The sequence below is a fragment of the Bison bison genome, unplaced genomic scaffold (assembly GCF_000754665.1).
Source record: "Bison bison bison isolate TAMUID 2011002044 unplaced genomic scaffold, Bison_UMD1.0 scf7180017864456, whole genome shotgun sequence".
Classification (NCBI taxonomy): domain Eukaryota; kingdom Metazoa; phylum Chordata; class Mammalia; order Artiodactyla; family Bovidae; genus Bison; species Bison bison.
This window is the reverse complement of record NW_011495018.1, coordinates 27,962,378-27,980,428: the sequence shown is the minus strand read 5'-3', so window position 1 is coordinate 27,980,428 and position 18,051 is coordinate 27,962,378. Positions and strand designations below refer to the sequence as shown.

General features: G+C 50.4%; 2 protein-coding genes across 4 annotated transcripts in view; one reads left to right on the top strand and one right to left on the bottom strand.

The window, feature by feature from the left end:
* Positions 1-5,564, top strand: part of TMEM180 (transmembrane protein 180) — a 17,156-nt gene extending 11,592 nt beyond the window's left edge. For 2 of the 3 annotated variants that reach the window (XM_010859436.1, XM_010859438.1), the window contains exons 6-9: positions 427-523; positions 1,103-1,274; positions 1,363-1,556; positions 2,745-3,547. In XM_010859436.1, the coding sequence (XP_010857738.1) occupies positions 427-523; positions 1,103-1,274; positions 1,363-1,556; positions 2,745-3,007 (726 nt within the window). In that variant the 3' untranslated portion in view covers positions 3,008-3,547. Of the gene's footprint in view, positions 1-426; positions 524-1,102; positions 1,275-1,362; positions 1,557-2,744 lie in introns of all 3 variants that reach the window. The other variant, XM_010859437.1, reaches the window with a different exon arrangement.
* ACTR1A (ARP1 actin-related protein 1 homolog A, centractin alpha (yeast)) overlaps positions 4,675-18,051 on the bottom strand; it is a 16,399-nt gene continuing 3,022 nt past the window's right edge. Inside the window, exons 2-11 of the mRNA XM_010859440.1 lie at positions 13,138-13,202; positions 12,235-12,310; positions 11,432-11,557; positions 10,511-10,635; positions 8,970-9,186; positions 8,177-8,269; positions 7,483-7,657; positions 7,326-7,387; positions 6,654-6,694; positions 4,675-6,472 (exon numbers count right to left, since the gene is read on the bottom strand). Of these exons, the coding sequence (XP_010857742.1) occupies positions 6,370-6,472; positions 6,654-6,694; positions 7,326-7,387; positions 7,483-7,657; positions 8,177-8,269; positions 8,970-9,186; positions 10,511-10,635; positions 11,432-11,557; positions 12,235-12,310; positions 13,138-13,202 (1,083 nt within the window). The 3' untranslated portion in view covers positions 4,675-6,369. The remainder of the gene's footprint in view (positions 6,473-6,653; positions 6,695-7,325; positions 7,388-7,482; positions 7,658-8,176; positions 8,270-8,969; positions 9,187-10,510; positions 10,636-11,431; positions 11,558-12,234; positions 12,311-13,137; positions 13,203-18,051) is intronic.

The window sequence follows — 18,051 nt, the reverse complement described above, 5'->3', positions numbered from 1 at the left end:
CCCTTCACCCCGCCTCCCCAGCCTCCTTAGTGTCCCTATTGGCTGTTCCTGGCTCCCTTCACCCCGCCTCCCCAGCCTCCTTAGTGTCCCTATTGGCTGTTCCTGGCTCCCTTCACCCCGCCTCCCCAGCCTCCTTAGTGTCCCTATTGGCTGTTCCTGGCTCCCTTCACCCCGCCTCCCCAGCCTCCTTAGTGTCCCTATTGGCTGTTCCTGGCTCCCTTCACCCCGCCTCCCCAGCCTCCTTAGTGTCCCTATTGGCTGTTCCTGGCTCCCTTCACCCCGCCTCCCCAGCCTCCTTAGTGTCCCTATTGGCTGTTCCTGGCTCCCTTCACCCCGCCTCCCCAGCCTCCTTAGTGTCCCTATTGGCTGTTCCTGGCTCCCTTCACCCCGCCTCCCCAGCCTCCTTAGTGTCCCTATTGGTTGCAGGTCTTTCACTGCCACTTCAACAGCAACTTCTTTCCCCTCTTCCTGGAGCATCTGTTGTCAGACCACATCTCCCTCTCCACGGGCTCCTTCCTGTTGGGTGAGTGGGTACCTCGTGCTGGCCAGAAGGACAGAGGCTTGCATCCCAGAACCCCTAGACTGACTGCAGATACAGCCACCTCCCAGCTGGGGCCCAGGTGGCAGAGGGCAGAATCTGTGCTGGGGTTGCACCTCCAGCCCCCAGCCCCACCCCCACTCTGTTTTCCAGAGGAAGGGAGGGAGCTTATGCGAGTTTGAGTGGGTAGGGTTGCCCTCATGGTGGTCCTCTTGATAGTCATGCCACCTAGCGGTAATGCGGCGCAGTAGCTCGTTCACAAGTTCACAAGGACGACTACTCTCCTGACAGGCCTGGGAACATGTCTTGACTGTGCTTCTTCCCTGTGTGGCCTTGGGTGTGTTTTATTTCATCTTTTTGGGTCTCCATTTATCTGTAAGGTAGAGATAGTACTTACCTTAAAGGGTTGCGAGGACTAAATAAAAGGATGTGGAAACTCTTAGCACACCGCCTGGACCGAGTTAGTGCTGAATCAGTGCAAACTTTGATTTCTGATGGTTAAAATGTGGGCAGTTGTGGAGGTTGTGGCAGCGCCCCTTGATAAGGCCACGTTCCCTTCCCCAGGCATCTCCTACGTTGCTCCCCACCTCAACAACCTCTACTTCCTGCCCCTGTGCCGGCGCTGGGGTGTCTACGCCGTGGTGCGGGGGCTCTTCCTGCTCAAGCTGGGCCTGAGCCTGCTTATGCTGTTGGCTGGCCCCGACCACCCCGGCCTGCTCTGCCTCTTCATTGCCAGGTAGACGCTGCCCCTACAAAGTCTTCCCACACCTGTGTCCCCCCACCCCCACCCCGCTTCATTCTTATCCGTTCTCTCTCGCCGGCAGCAACCGTGTTTTCACAGAGGGCACCTGTAAGCTGTTGACCTTGGTGGTCACGGACCTGGTGGATGAGGACTTGGTGCTGAATCACCGCAAGCAGGCAGCCTCAGCGCTTCTCTTTGGCATGGTGGCCCTGGTGACCAAGCCAGGCCAGACCTTCGCTCCGCTGCTGGGCACCTGGCTGCTCTGCTTCTACACAGGTGAGGGCCCAGGGACTGGCATGGTGCTCGAGGCTCCAGGGAGCACAGCATACCTGGTGTATCTGCTGATGAGCCTGGGACCTGGGTCGAGTGAAGCAGAGAGAATGACAACCAGCCATGACAGAGGCTGGGCCTGGGCTGCCCCTGGCTGCCACCCCTCCCCTGCCTGTCCCTATGTGGGCAGAGGAACTGGGTTCCATCTTTTAGTACTTCATTCATTCATTCACCAAATATGTATGGGATACCTTCTCTGCCAGGTGGTGTTCTAGGTGCCTCTAGGGAGAGAGATAACAAAATAAGACAGATAAGGTCTTTGCCATCATGGACCTTATCTTCTATGTTGGGGTGGGGTGGGGTCGACACTAAACAGCTAAACAAGAGAAGAGCAGGCAGTGATAAGTGCACTGGTAAAAGTATCATTGTGGCTAAGAAGCTACTCTGTGTGGTCCGGAAGGACCCTGAGGAGATGGCACCCAGGATGTGAAATGAATGGTGAGGATTTAGTCTAGAAAGATCTCAGCAAATCACAGGCAGGCAGAAAACAAAGTACAGGAGCCCAGGTTATCAGGAATGGTTTGGATTGGCATTTCCTCCTCCGGAGGATCTTCCTCACTCAGGGATCGAACCCCAGTCTCTTGCATCTCCTGCACTGGCAGATGAGTTCTTTACCACTGCAACATTGGGGAAGCCCAGGAGTGGTTTGGAGATGAGGCTGAAAAAGTGAAGAGGGGCTCTGTAGATCAGGGCAGGGTTTGGATTTTATTCTCAGTGAAGCTCTTAGGAAGGTTTTAAGTAGGGCAATGGCCTAGTCTGATTTACATTTTTTAAAGTTCACTCTGTCTGCTGTTTGGAGAATGGACTGTAGGGAGGCTGTGGCAAAAGCGATGGAGGCTTGGAGCAGGAGGTGCTGGGGGCTGAAAAGAAGTGTTTGGTTTGGGCTGTGTTTTCGAGTTGGGAGGTGAAGGATTGGCTCTTGGGGAGTGGTGAAGCTAATTGAGGACTCTAGGAAGACTTTGGTTATTGGGGGGATAGTGGTGCCATTCCGAAAGAAGGAACGGGGGAGAAGCAAATTTGGGTGCAGAATTGAGAGTTGGGGTTTGGACGTGTCCATGTGACATCTGAGATGAGGCGCTGTGGACTCTGGAGGCCAGGGCTGACCTGTTCTTTCTGCGGGCTCTCTTGTCCTAGGTCATGATCTCTTCCAGCAGCACCCCCCGGCCCCTGTGGGGAGTGCTCAGCCCTGGCCGGAGCCTCCGGCTCCACCCCCGGCACAGGCCCCGCCGCTCCGCCAGGGCTGCTTCTACCTGCTGGTGCTGGTGCCCATCGCCTGTGCTCTGCTGCAGCTGTTCACTTGGTCCCAGTTCACGCTGCACGGGAGGCGCCTGCACATGGTCAAAGCCCAGCGCCAGAGCCTGTCACGGGCCCAGACCCTGGACGTTAAGATGGTGTGAGGGGAGTGCAAAGCCACCCTGCTGAGGACACTACCTGTAGCCCTGGGGGCGCCAGCCCTGTGTCCTGCTCTTCTGCCTCCCTGGGGTCCTGCCTGGAGGACAGATGGCAGAGTGGGAGCATTTGGGGCTGAGCCGGAGTGTCACTGGGGTCTAAGTTCCTGCATGACTGTCTGGCCCAGCTTGGGCAAAGGCTGGGCTGTGTGTGTGCTCAAGGACCTGCTTCCTCCTCTAGAGCAGAAGGAAGAAGAGGACCGAGAAGGGTGGGGCCCACACTGTGGTCACATGGGGTTGCTATGGGTATGGAGGCCATTCCTCCTACCTGGCTGGGGCTGGCGCCCTGTGGGCTCTGGAACCACTTTTGCCTGGTCAGGACTGGGAGTCCTACCTGCCCCTTCCAGTGATTTGTCTCAGAATTCTCTGCTTCAGCCGCACCTGGAGTAGCATGCCCCAGCTGCTGCAGGGCGCCCCTGAACCCCAAATGACCTCTCAGTGAGGTTCATCTCATCACAGATTGATTAAAGCCAGTCATTTCTATTTCCATTCCTGGAGTCTATGCTGTGTATGGGAATGGTGGGCTGGAGAACAGGATTTCTTAATAAGAGCAGCCTGAGAACGTTTTCAAAGATGAGTGGGGTAGGGCGGAGGGGACGCTGCATCAGGTTCACTGAGGTAGTGGGGAGAGCCTGCAGACTGTAGCCTCATGGGCCCCTGGGAGCCAAACAGCTTTCAGGCCTGTGGTCATAGCCCCATTGCGTTTCCCATTTACCACTGCTGGAGGTGGTGGGCAAGGAGTGGCCACTTCTAGGCTAGAGATCCTTGGAGTCACAGGGATCTTCCAAAGATGACTTAAAAATTTTTTTTTATTTACCGTGAGACTGGGACTAGAAACCTCGGCTTTAGGCCGGCGTTTCTGTCTGGGCTCTATAGACATTTGGGGCTGGGGAGTTCTTTATTGTGGATGGCCTCTGCCTACTAGATGTCAGTTGCATCTCTCCCGTCATGACGACCAAACACCTCCAGACAGTGCCAAATGTGTCCCGAGAGGCAAACTGACCTTAATTGGGAACCACTGCCCTAGACCAATGGTTATCTGAAGGTCTGCATCACAGTTAAGAAGGTAGTCTAGTGCTATATTGCCTGGGTTCAAATTCTAGCTAACAAAGGGCAGATTTGGGAGAAATTACATAATCTCTCTGTGGCTCTATTTCGTCATCTGTAAAGTGAGTAACAAACATACTTGCATTTTAGTTGTTGCGAGAATCAAATGGTTAACACTTGTAAAGTGCCTAGCAATTCCCACCCCTAACTGCTCAAGTATACAGGTTTAAAATGGAGAAGTGATTAATCAGAATATCTGAGCATAGACCCCGGGAACTGAGTTTTAATAAGCTCCTGACTTCAGAGATATGAAGAGCTGACCTCTCATTGTGGGTGGAGTCTCATCCATGGGCTTGGGCACAGGGCATGGACTCTCAGTTCCTGGCCTGGTCTCTGGGCTTCTTTGTCAACAGCCTCTTTGCATGCTCCTGACAGGCTGGGACTTGGGTGAAGGTCTAGCCAAGTCTGGCGGGTGCAACATGCCCTCTAGAGGACAGACTAGGCCCAGTCTCAGGGCCCACAGCTCCTCCCTCCCACCCTGCACTGACTGCAGACAGAGGCCCAGCTGATGTGTCTATTAGAACGAGTTTATTTAAGTACACTGGGCCCCACCAGGCAACATGGTTTGTGCGAGGCTGTGCAGGGGACAGGCTTGGGCTAAGAGGGAGGTGAGCTGGTTAAGCACACTGCAGTCCGCGGGTCGCCACATCGCTTTCACACACACCTGCTGCTGCGGCCCACACCTGGCAGGGCCTTTGGTCGTTGGACGGCATGGGGTCGAGAATACTGCCTGGAATCTGGGATCGGGCAAGTGTTGGTGTCATGGGTGAGGGTGCCGGTGAATATCTGCTAGCCCCAGCTTTGCACTTCTGGGCTGAAGAGCCTTTGGACCCCTGCCAGGCCAGCCCAGTCCAGGGTAGGCGCCTGGCCCCACTGGACCAGAGGAAGTGAGCCTGAGCCCATCAGTTCCAGGCAGCCTGGTCTGGCCCCTCCTTCCCTGACCAAACAAGTCCAAAGACAAGAATAGCACAAGTCAGCCAGAGGGGGCTGTTTGGCCTCTACAAGCTAGTCCCCTGGGGTCAGCTAGCATGGGAAAAGGCAGCTTGGTTAACTGTGGCTCTTTCTCCAGTCCTAAGGAGGCGGCATCCCCAACACCCCTCCTTTGCCGGGAGCCTTTGCCAAATGGTGATTCTACCTCCTATTTCAGAAAAATCCAACCAGCAACCAGCCTGTTGATTCCAGGGCAGTGAGCAAGTGGAAGAGGGAGAAAGAAAGAGGCCAGAGTGACTTTGAATGTAGCCTCTGATCCCAAATGGTCCTGAGGCCTATGGATACTGTCAGTTCATGTTGGCAGGGAGTGGCAGGGCCCTGAACGCTATGCTAAGCTTAGGCGCTGTAAACATTAGTGTGAACAGGGTGACTGGTGGACGGGGCAGTGAGCTCCCTCTCTCCAGTCCCCTAACTGAACAAACACTTCAATAAATAAAACTGAAGATGGCACTGCCCATGGATGGATGGAAAGCAAGTTAACAGGACCTGAGGCCAACAGGCTCCTGAAACTCTCCAGAGATCCCTGGATGGCGCTGGGGGTTGGAGCAGTAAGCCCGCCACTGATCAGAAGTAGCACTCCATGCCCTCCTCAAATGCCCAGTGTGGTCCTGGTCCCCAGGTGAAGTTGAGGGCATCCTGCCCGCTCCTGACAGGGAAGTCTCAATAACAGCTCCTGGAGTGTTTCTCCAGCTTTCTAAACCCAAACTGCAACAAGACCAGACAAGAACTCAACCCTGGACTCAAGCCTCAGTCCACGATCAAGAGGCATCGAGAGCAGAATGATGAACAAGGGGAGGCCACAGGGCCTCCTTCGGGGGTGGGGCCAGCCCAGCCTAGGATGGGCAGCAGCAAGTGTCCCCGGGGTTGGTTTACCTCCCTCTCTGTCTCCCTGTGGTAGTAAACATAGTCCCACACAGCCAGACAAAGGCCCGGCTGACAGAGCAGGGCCCTCTGCCAGCACTTTTCCCTGTCAGGGGCCAGTTAGTGGTCAACCCCAGGTCTCAGGCCGTCGCCATTATGGGTAGTTCATCGTCCTTTCCGGACCCTGAAATCCTGGGATCCCTGGGCCACACGGCACTCGCATATGTGCACACATTCATACCCACACACACACATTCATACACACAGGCAGTTCCTCGCAAACACTCCGACTCAAGAAAGCGAGTTTTAAAGTGGAGTTAACTTCAGAGAGAGGTGAAGACGATGTCCCAATATTAGAAGGTTTTCCTGTGGATGGACCGGGCACCATCTTCCTCATATTCCTTCTTAGAGACCCACATCTTCTTAAAGGTGTCCAGGGAGGCGAGGATGGAGCCCCTGGCATGGAGGGAATCCAAAGGAATCATGTCAGAGACGGGGAGTGGGTATCTGTGGAGCCAGCCAGTCCCCCTGGGGTCAAACCAGACCAGGCTTTTCTTCAAAGCCCTGGGGTGGTGAGGCGTAATCAATGCCTCTGCAATAAGAGTGCTCCACTCTTATTCCCAGAAGAGCTACTCACCCAATCCATGTGGAATACAGTCTCTCCTGCGGTGCAGATATCTGCCGGGGTGGGTGGAAAGAGGAATCTGAGATGGCCGTCCTCCCCTCTCCCTTCCCCGTCCAATACTCGTCTCTCCACCAGTGAGAGTCAGTGGATATGTTTCACACAACAACCTTTAAATTCTGTCCCTGTGGCCTCTCTGGGGGATACCATGGTCAGCCTGACACTCATCTGGAGAAACAGGCTTCTGGCAACCCAAAGTACCTATGGCTCCCAGGGAAGCAGGGGCCATCTGAAGGCAAGATCCAGCTCTGCTGGGAGCTGGTGGGGAGCAGACTGCACGGCAGGCACCACAGTCCTCCACTTAGGACCCCTCCTTCCTCAGGCAGGCCAGCTCCTCTCAGCAGTCACTGAGGTGCTGGACTGTGTCACGGGGGCAGCTGAAGTCAAGCTCCCTGACAGACTGCATGTCTAGCATCCTGCCACATCGGGGATCAGAACTGACCCGTTTGGTGAAGCCCCATCATGAGGATGGGTCCCCCCGCTCTAGCAGGCCTCAGGGGCACAGTAGAAGCTGGGAGCCACCTGATGGCGCCTGGAAATCTTGGGCAGAGCAGGAGGGGAGGCCGCGCCACGCGGTGCTCCAGACCCTTGGTGGCCCAGTTCGCCCACCCCCTGGCATACTCCTACCCTGATCTTCACGTCTTTCGGAGCCAATTTCTTCACTTCACTCAATAGCCTGTCACCAAAACCTGAATAGGCAGGAAGGGAGAATCTCACATCAGTCCCCTGGGCCCAGCAGGACGTGGCAGCTTCCTGGGGTAGGGCCCTGAGAGTAAAGCCCAACCTTTGAAGAGGGTGGAGCCACCCGAGAGGACGATGTTGGAGAACAGCGTGCGCCGCAGGTCCATGTCAGACTTCTGGATGGCAAACACCAGCACCTCGTGGATGCCCTCGCTCTCCTCGCCGATCAGGTCCGGCCTGAACAGCAGCTCAGGTGCTCGGAATCGGGAAGGACCAATCTGCGGGGTTGGGGGGCAAGCGTCTTAGGCTCAGGTCCCTCTGCCCAGGGCTTAGTAACCAGGTGGCTCTGAAGGCCATGCTCAGGGAAGACTTTGTATGTCAAGAGCCTCAACAAACAAAGATAGAGCTCCTGGGAAACTAGAGAGAGAAAGCTCCTGTGTTTAATCCTAGCTCTGACATTTTCCAGCCAAGAGACTTGATAGATTCATTCATTTGTGGAAATTTCCTCCTATCGGTGGAGGTCCAGGAGGCTGGAATTCACTCTATACTGTCCTGAGTGGTTAAGGATAGCACTACATATTGGCCTTCTAATCTCACAGGAGAACACCTCCTCCCCTCCACACAGGAGAAGCCAAGTCCCTGGCACCTCACCCTGCAGGAGACGCTGCAGCTCAACACTACACTGCTCCAGGCAGAGGGTGTAAAAGGACCAGTGCGCTTGATTCCAGCCTCCCCATGGGGAGTTCTCTTTGGGCTCAGTGCTTTTGGGACCTGAGGGGAGAGGCCCCGCCGCCTACCTCAATGGTGCTGCCGTCGGGCAGGTAGTATTGCGCCTTCTCCGTCTCTAGTGTCTCATCCTTCTGGGGGTTTATGGACAGGTAGCAGGCTCTCTGGAGAACCAAGCACAAGTCAGGCTGGCTGGAAAGCTGGTGCCTACCTGGTCAAAGTCCCCATCCATTGCAGTGACTGTCCTAAAGGTCATGAGAGCTGCATATCCTAAGTGCCACCCAGTGAAGCTGACCCAAACCTCCCCGACCCTTCTTAGGATATGTGTCCCCACCTGCTCCACCTTCCTGGAGGCCAAGTGTGGCAACTCGGCGTTTTGGATTTGAGTCTGAGACCACACCCTAATCTTAGTTCAGACTCAGGTGTCTTTTTCCTACTACTTGTATGGTTCTGGGCCCTGCCTACCCAGCTCAGAGGTCTCCCAGGAGCCGTAGATGACAGGAGGGTTCATTTTACTTAAAAAAAAAAAAAAAAGCAGTCTGACTTCTTCAAGAGTGTAAAAGAACATGTGTAATTTATACATGATGTATAAAAAACATAATGAGCATGGGTGTGCTTATCACCCAGCTTAGGAAATACAGGCAGCTCCCTTTAGCCCACAAGATGGCAGCACTTTGGAAGGTCAATCCCTCAGGGTGAGGGGACTGGCTGGAGATCATAGGGCCGCCAGGAGGCCTGGTCGGGAAGGACAGAGACCCATCTCCAGGGCAGGGGTTTAGCCACTCTTCACTCCACGTCACGGAGGTCCTGGCTGCTGTTCCCATTCCCTCTCCCAGCCCTGGGCCCATGGAGGGCAGCACTCACTTCTTTTATGGCCTTGACAATCTCAAACTCGGAGGATGAGTGGAAATCATAGCCCTCCTTGCGCAGGTAGAGGCGAAGAAAGCGAGAGACGTCTCGGCCAGCGATGTCGATGCGCATGATGGAGTGGGGCATGGCAAAGCCCTCGTAAATGGGCACGGCATGGGTGACGCCATCCCCAGAATCCAGCACCACACCCGTGGTCCTGCCGGTGGCATAACTGAAGCAAAGGGGGCACACCATCACTAACCCCTGCCTCCTCACTCTGGGAAGACTCTCACTTCTTGCTAGAGTTCAAGGTCAACTGAACTAAAGCTGGGGCCTGCCTTCTCCAGAAGCCTCCGACTGGACTGAGTATGAAGGCAGCCTGAGCACTGAAGCAAGCAAGCCTGGAATGTTTAAAGGAAAGAAGCCAAGCCTCTCCAAGCACCCCTTCTGCCACTGCTACAGAAGAATAGGCCCTCCAACCACAGGAGATGACCTGCCCTTCCACTTTCAGGGACCCAGCCTGAGGGACAGTTTTTACTCTCTAGACAAGAGAAAAAAAAACTCAGGGGTCAGGCAAGAAAAGTGAATGAATTAAAGAAAACAAGAATATTTTCACTTGCATAAAAAACTAGCTTTTGGGGACTTCCCTGGTAGAGTGGCTAAGACTCTTCACTCCCAATGCAGGGGGCTCAGGTTCGATCCCTAATCAGATAACCAAGATCCCACATGCTGTGCAATGCGGCCAAAATGTTAAAGAAGGAAAACAAACCAACCAACCAACTAGCTTTTGGCCCTCTAGGTCTGTCCTTAAGTTTTTCTCTTAGTAAGGACAAGGGTACAGAAATATATTTCTGTGATATGAAGGGGGAAAACCCATAATGTTTCATAAATAGCACCTGAAATTCAGCCTTCGTGTTGGATGACAGGCAGTGGAGAAGGCTGTGGTGAAGTCAGGTTTCCAAACCCTATCTAAAATGGCAGCTGCAATTTTCTTTCAGCTCCTGCTGATTTTTGCTCTAGAGGAATGCAGGCCCGGCATTATCAGATCTTCCCGTTCTTTTTTAAGAGAAGTCAGAAATTTTGATTTTGATAGGAAATGTCCCAATTTTTAAAGGTTGGCTCACAATTTTTCAGCGGGGTCAAACATGCCATCTGCAGGCTACCAATATATGATCTTGGCAATGGACCTAACCCTGGTGGGAGGCAGGCTGGGAGCAAGACAGGATGACAGGGGTGTTTTCATCACGAGCCTATCACCAGCCTTGCACAGCGCCTGGCTCAAGGAGGCCCTGAGAAAAACACCTGAACTCACTGCAGGGCCAACAGGGAGAGCTGTTGTAGCACGTGGCCTTCCCAGCAGGCTCAGCGGAGAGCCTTGGCACCAGACCAGCAGGGAGGGCCGAGACTGGGAGATGCTGCCTTTCCCACCATCCATTACCGTCCCTGGCAGGGGTACTGAAGGAGCTCTGCACCAACCCACAGCAGGGCCAGCCTCGCTTCTGCCAAAGGACTGCTTCCCCCACAGGGGCCAGGCTCGCCAGCCAGCTGTTACTCACAGACTGAGCACAGCTTGCATGGAGATGAAAAGGGCTGGCACGTTGAAGGTCTCGAAGAAAACTTCAGCAGCTCGTTCCCGGTTTTTCCGTGGATTTAAAGGCGCCTCTGTCAGGAGCACAGGATGCTGGGGAAAGATGCCCAGACAGCAATCAGGTGAGGACAGATTCCCAGCCCTCATTAGCACTGAGTGGCTGGCTGGAGAGCCCACACGAACTCTGTCAGCCTCTCTCTAAAAGAGGGCTGGTGGGCTGGTCACTTGCCGCCACCCAAGCCAGTTGCTCAACTTTCCAAATTCATACCCCCTCTAAAGTGTCATTCTATCCTCACTTTCTACTACCCTCTTGTCCTCCAAGATTCTTATATAGGCCCTTGTACCTTCTGGATAGCTCCAGGTATCAAGATTTTGCTAAACTCTATATTTGGAATTACTATGATAAAAGTAATACTTAAAATTTTTTTTCCAAAATAGAAAATTAAATATCATTATTGATAATACTATTAAAAAACAGAATACATCCCTCTCCTGGAAATTCTGATAAGCCTAGTCAGCACCTTCCTTTGTGTTTCTGAGTTGAGAGTTCCTTCCTTAGAAACTAAAGAGTATATACAGCTCTGAGGTCTGAAAGGCATGGGTTGGAACCCCAGCTCTACCACTCTTCGCTGGGTGATCGCGGAAACACCATCTGGCTTCTCTGAACTTCTGTTCCCTTGTTTGTAAATGGAGATGATAATACTACCTGTGCCTCATAGGGATGCTGTGAAGATTAAATGCAAACATGTCTGAAAAGCACATGCCTGATGCCTAGAACATGAGACACAAATGCTCAAGGCGGTTATCGTAGTCATCTGCCTCATCTCTAGGGTAGGGCTTCTGTCTGCGCTGCATAGCCCACATGGCGCCCCACACACAGGACCCTCACCTCCTCTGAGAAAGTCTGCAGCTGGTCCTTAGAGTAGACGTACTGCCAGATGCGCTCCATGTCATTCCAGTCCTTGACGATGCCGTGCTCCATGGGGTAGCGGATGGAGAGCAGCCCTCGGTGCTCCTGGGGGCAGAGAGCAGTGCTTGCAGCCGCAGCCAGCCTCTCAGGACTGCCGGGTGGACCCCACAATCCGCACCCATGGCTAAGGGTGGACCCACCCATCCTTCAAGTCCCTAAACTATGCTGTGAACTGTGCTCAATGCCCAACCAGCTGGCAAAGCAGAGGGCTTCTGCCTTTCCGTGGGCCCCTGGGTGGCATTCTCCTCATTGTCTGGTCCCAGGACACAATCTCCTGGCATCTGCAGCCAAGGTTGGCAACAAAGATTCTGTTGTTCTGCTTCTAGAAGTTGCCCAAGGGTTCTGCCAAACTGTGCTAATTAACTTATCCCCAGGGTACCCCAGCCAGGATCTCCCCTCAATCACTTTTGCCAAAAAATAACCAAGCCAGTCAATTTGATCTTTGGCAACATAGTGATAGAAGGAAGGCAAAAGCCCTTTTCTCTGGACTGGTCTCTGTTTCCCAAAGTGGGGTTCCAAGTATTTCCTTTCTAAAACCAGAGGCTGTTCCTGGGAGAAATAAACCAGTTGGGTTTATTCTCTTTAGAATGAGAGAGTGAAAGGGGAGATTTCAAGAGGAAATTATTTCTTTTACTCATGTCCCTCTGTCGGATACTGCCTGCGTGGGGAGCAGTGAAGGTCCCCTGCTGGCTTGAGGCTTCTTCAGTAGGACATGGGATTACCTCGGCTTTGGGGCCAATGAAGATGTCACCTTCGAGGGCGCCTGCCATGACACGAACGTGCTTGGGTCTGCCCACACTACAAAAGAGAGCGGGGAAGACTATCACTTCTCATTTCATGACAGAACACAGGCAAGTTATACTAATGCATGTACTTGGATGGGAAGAAATATACTCCATTCTACTGTGACTGTCACTGAGGAATGCACTTCCCACAATTCCTATAATGAACATTTTTTTGTATTTATTAGCATACTATTTCATATATTTATTATAAGTTATCAAATTCAGGATGATTCAATATCCCTAGTTCTTCTCTTTCCCCAATGTATGTACAGATCAAGAGACACAAGGAAACAAGTGTTCATTGAGAATGATTAACTCAAAAAGTTTGTGTCTCCTTAGCCTCCTGCCCAGGCCTTCTATGAAGGACAACTGTGGTGCTGTACTGAGAGATAGCCTTCCTCATTTCTCCACTGCTCTGACCCCTTTCCCAGGTGCCTGTGCCCTTCTCCTGCCTGCGCCTCTGCCTTAGTAAGAAAGTGCTGAGAAAAAGACTCATTCTCCCTAGAATGGTAGGTATGGTTTAATGTCAAATTCCATTCTGAGTGACAGGAGAATTTTAAGAAGAAGACTCCATTATGAGACTGTCATCCAAAGCAGTAAGTCACCAATGATAACATTTTTGGCATCAGATAAAAAAAAACAAAAAACTGCCTCTCAATTGTAACACGCAGGCAACAGTTTGCTCACTCCAAAAGCCAGCTCTTGTCCCTGCTTGTTGCTGTTTTGAAGACCAAGACTGACCTAAATGAGAGATCCTTTCCCCCTAAAAGACGGAGGGCTGACATCATAACAAAACTGACAAGCCTTACAAGCTTCTCACTAAGCTACAGAATGACTTACTAGTTTGGGAAGCAGTATTTAGGGATCTGATCACCAGCAAAACCAGCTTTAATCACACCGGATCCCTGAGGAGAGAAAGAGAAGTCAGAAAATCACACAAACAAGAGGAGATTCATATCACACAGTATGTATAATATGGTCCCACCTTTCTTTTAGAAAGAGAAAGGACCTTATATTTATGTGTAATATATCCACTCATGAGGATTTGTACAGTGAATACATGCCAAAGGGAGGACACTGGGGCTGGGAATGGTGAGGGGAATTTCTACTACACACTCTATTTGATTTTTATATATTCTTCGTCTTTTCTACATTGAACATGTTTACTTTTGGAATTAAAAATAATATTAATAAAGGGAAGAAAAGGAAAAGGCTTGAGGAGAGAAGAGGAAAGTACCTAGAAGCACAGAGCGGCCGAGTTTAGGAACATAACCAAGGTGGGAAGGGCACACAATTCTGCTAAACCATCAGGGAGTGCGCGTCTAAGCTACCTTCCCAGCTCAGACCTGAACTGCCCCCGCCCTCCAGGGCCTCTATGACAGACACACCCTGAGAGCACTGCCATGCTCAAAGCTAACTCCCATACGGCGTACATCATCTGGCTCTGACTGCAGGGGCAGACTCCACTGACTCGGGGGACTGCAGTAGGTGTTTTGCCTTTTCACTGTGCTTTGCTGCACTCATTGGTCTCTTGAGGGTCAAGAGCAGAAGAGCCCTTAAGCACTCTGAGAAGAGTCTGCCGTCTCCCACCATCATCTCTGGTACCGCGTGGGCCCAGCCAAAGTAAACATTGATTCTGGATATCAACGCCATGCAGGACAGGTGGTGAGGCTTGATGCTGCCTGCAGATCACCCTGTTCTCTTCCTTCTTAATTCTTCTACCACTACATCAGTTACCCTTGTCCTTCCACCCCCAACACAGTTGCAGCTCCAAGAGCAGCGAGCCACCTCCTGCTGCCTGTCGACTTCTCCTGGGGTGGAGTGTAATGTTTGCAGAACACACAAGCATTAAACACACCAGGAGATGCTACATAGCCAAGGTTACCTTGGTACCAAAGGCTTCCCAGCAACACCCCTGGATCCATCTGTCTTTTTTATTTCTGCTTTTTTATAAGAGCAGGGTGAGGGGGTAGGTGACTGATCCTAGTGAGGGAGGAGGTAAGAAGTGGTTGAAGGACAGGGAAAGAGGTGTTGGGGGAGAGCAGGGCAAGCCCGTTCTCTAAGACAGCAGGAACTTCTGCCAACAGAAAAAACAGGAGACAATGTGCAAACTCATCGGTCTGGGCAGAACAGCAAGGAGCCTGGAAAAGGTACAGCTGTAAACTGAGCTGAAAGACTGGGAAGGAGGGTGGACTATCCTACTGCAAACCCAAGGGCTTGGGGACAGTGGCGCAGCTAGTGAGAACATCCTACAAGAGAATTTGGGGAACTTGTTAGCTCAGGCTTCCGAATTGCCCACTGCCTTCATCTGGGTGTGGTGATGCTAACAGACTAATTAGATCTCCTGGCAGGAGTTGAAACGAGAAAAGTAAAGATGAAATCTGTGCTTCAGACTCTAGATTTTTTTTTTTTTTACGAGACTGATACTTTTTTTTTTTTTTTTAATATTTATTTATTTGGCCGCACCAGGTCTTAGCTGCGGCATGTGGAATCTTTTAGTTGTGGAATGTGGGATCTAGTTCCCCAACCAGGGATTGAACCCAGGTCCCTTGCCTTGGGATTATGGAGTCTTAGCCAATGGACCACCAGGGATTCTCCAAGATATTTCTAAGAGATGATTTTCCTGGAGATTTGATTTTGAGTTTACTAACAAGAGGGCTAGAGTTTGAGTGACAAAGCAGATTAAGACATTAGATTCTTTTCTTTCTCCCTGTCCTTTCCAGCTAGAATATAACAGGCCCAGTTCAAATATCACTGCCTTCCTCCTGAAGGATAATCTCCAGTTGCAATTTGTTATCCTCTTCCTATTACCTTCCCCAAATCACCACTGCCTGTTTCACTAGGTAGCATGAATTTCATTCTGCTTTCTATTCTAATTTATGGTTTACACTTTTGTCTCTTTTCACTGCAAATTCCTTGAGGTCAGAGACTTTGTATATCAGCAGTATCTGACATTTGCAGGGTACTTGGCTAGATGCTGGCTAACTAAAATGAAAACCAAGCTCAAATGATTGGCAGATGAACCTGAATGAGCAGCCGGAATGCCAGAAGCCCCAGGCAGAGGTGGTACAGGGAAGGTGATACACAAGGTCGAACTAGACCCAGCTTGTCCCTGCAGCCCCATGAGCTGGCTTGGCAGGCCAAGTGTCAGGTGAAAAATGGGTGGGGACAAGGGAAGTGGCTGAGTTGCCTCTATTCTGCTCAAGCCATACCAGGAGAGCATACAAAGGGGTCATGTCAATTTCTTTAATAGTATTTGTAACTAGGAACTGTATACTTGGCAAATGAGCTGCCACTCTTTGTTATTCACTCTGTCAAAACCAAGTAAACAAATGCCTTGTTTGAAACAAATGCCTACATTTGAAAAAGTAATCTCATTAAATATTTGATTTTGGGGACTCAAGTCTGCTGTCAGCCAACTCTGACCATTCTCCTTCTGTTCCAGGCGAACAAATAGCAAATTCCTCAGCATGTTTCTAGTAGTACCTGCTGGCTATCGACCTGTGGCTTGGGCAACTTTACCCTAAGCACTGATTATTCTTAACATGCTGGGAAGAAGGCTAGTTGTCTGCCATTTAATGCTGTGAGGTGGAGCCTCAGATTCTAGGACACTGGTGAAAACATCGTACAAAAGAATTTGGGGAACTTGTTAGCTCAGGCTTCTGATTTGGACTCAGATTCTAGGACATTCTGGCCCAAAGACATATTTTGTTTGGTCCACAAAATCGTTTTTAAAAAACAACTTTATTGAGATAAAACCCACATACCACACAATTTACCCATTTAAGGTGCATCACCTAATGGTTCTTAGTATATTCACAGAGCCGAACAATCATCACTACAACCTAATTTTAGAACTTTTCATCATCCCCCCCAAGAAACCCTGTACCCATTAGCAGCCACTCTCCATCCTTACTAACCACCCCCTGCTGCTGCTGCTGCTAAGTCACTTCAGTTGTGTCCGACTCTGTGCGACCCCATAGACAGCAGCTCACCAGGCTCCCCCGTCCCTGGGATTCTCCAGGCAAGAATTCTGGAGTGGGTTGCCATTTCCTTCTCCAATGCATGAAAGTGAAGAGTGAAAGTGAAGTCGCTCAGTCGTGTCCGACTTGTAGCGACCCCATGGACTGCAGCCCACCAGGCTCCTCCGTTCATGGGATTTTCCAGGCAAGAGGCAACCACTAACATACTTTCTGTCTCCACAGACCACAAACTACTTTTACATTAACTTCCAAAAGTTAAAAATTAGAGATTGCAGGACTTCCCTGGTGGCCCAGTTAAGACTCCATGGTTCCCTATGGGGGCGAGGCATCGATCCCTGGAATCAGGGAACTAAGATCCCACATGCCACGTGGTATGGCCAAAAAAAAAAAAATTAAAAATTAACACTAGAGATTGCATATGAAATTAACACTTCTGATTTCCCTTGAAAAATGAGAAAATCTGGTAACACTTGGCCTGCATTCCTGCATGGGGACAACTTGCTGGAAACCTTGGTCAAGCATGCTCAATGCATCTCTCAGATTTCTCACTTATTAAGACTACCTTCTCCTCATCCACCTGGCCCTCCTCCGCCTCTTTAATGTATCTGGTTGGCCTCCCCAGGCATTGAGTTTGAGACCCCTATTCTGGACATTCTTTCCAGTTTGTGAAGCACATCCATGGCTCTCAAAATACACATAATTGAGTGTAATCTATAAGCCACCTTCTCTTCCCTCTCTCCACCAAACTAGGGAAGATTCTCACTGCAGTTGTACAACCAACAGGCTGAAAGTCATACCACAAGTGATGGTGTTAAATAAATATACTGACTTCATTTCCTCAGCTAATTCTAGTGTCCCTTAAACTTAAGTGAATCAATAGATCTTAAGAGCTGATGACAAACTGTTAAAAAAGAGAGAAAATTAGTGAAATTTGACAGACTAGATATTTGATGATACTAAGGAATTACTGTTAATTTTATTAGCTTTGATAATAGTATATTAGTTATGTTTTTAAATGTTTGTGAAAGAGGGAAGTGGGTGGGTATGTAGCTAAAATGATTGGTCAAGAGTTGATAACTGTTACAGTTAGATGATGGATACATGGATGTTTGTTATAACATTTCCCCTCCTTTTGTTTATATTTGAAATTTTTTACATTAAGGAAGGGTTTCCCTGGTGGCTCAGCAGTTAAGAATCAGGATGCCAGTGCAGGAGCTGTGGGTTCAGTCCCTGAATCTGGAAGATCCCCTGGAGAAGGGCACAGCAATCCACTCCAGTATTCTTGCCTGGAAAACCACATGGACAGAGGATCCTGGCAGGCTTCAGTCCATGGGGGTCACAAAGAGTCAGACACGATTTAGCAACTAAACCACCACCACCACCAGAATAAGGAGAGCTAGCAAATAAGATGATAGCAGCTAAGTAAAAATTCAAAACATAAATACTATATACACACACATTATAAAATACATGTGTCCATAAAATCAGAAAGGAGCACATTAATTTTACAATGAGGTTTGCTTCCGGGGTTATGTATGGACCAGAAAGGATGGGATTATGGATGGGTACAAAGAGGCTTCGATTATATCTGTAATGTTTTATGTCCTAAAAAAATCTGAAGCAAATTTGGCAAATGACAACATTTATTAAATCAAGGTGGAGGACACATGCTACATAGGTGCTTGTTATATACGTCTCTGAGCTTTTCCGTGTGTTTAAAGAATCTCACTTTTCAAAAAGGGGGCTGATGAAGCATGATGTAAACTCAGTA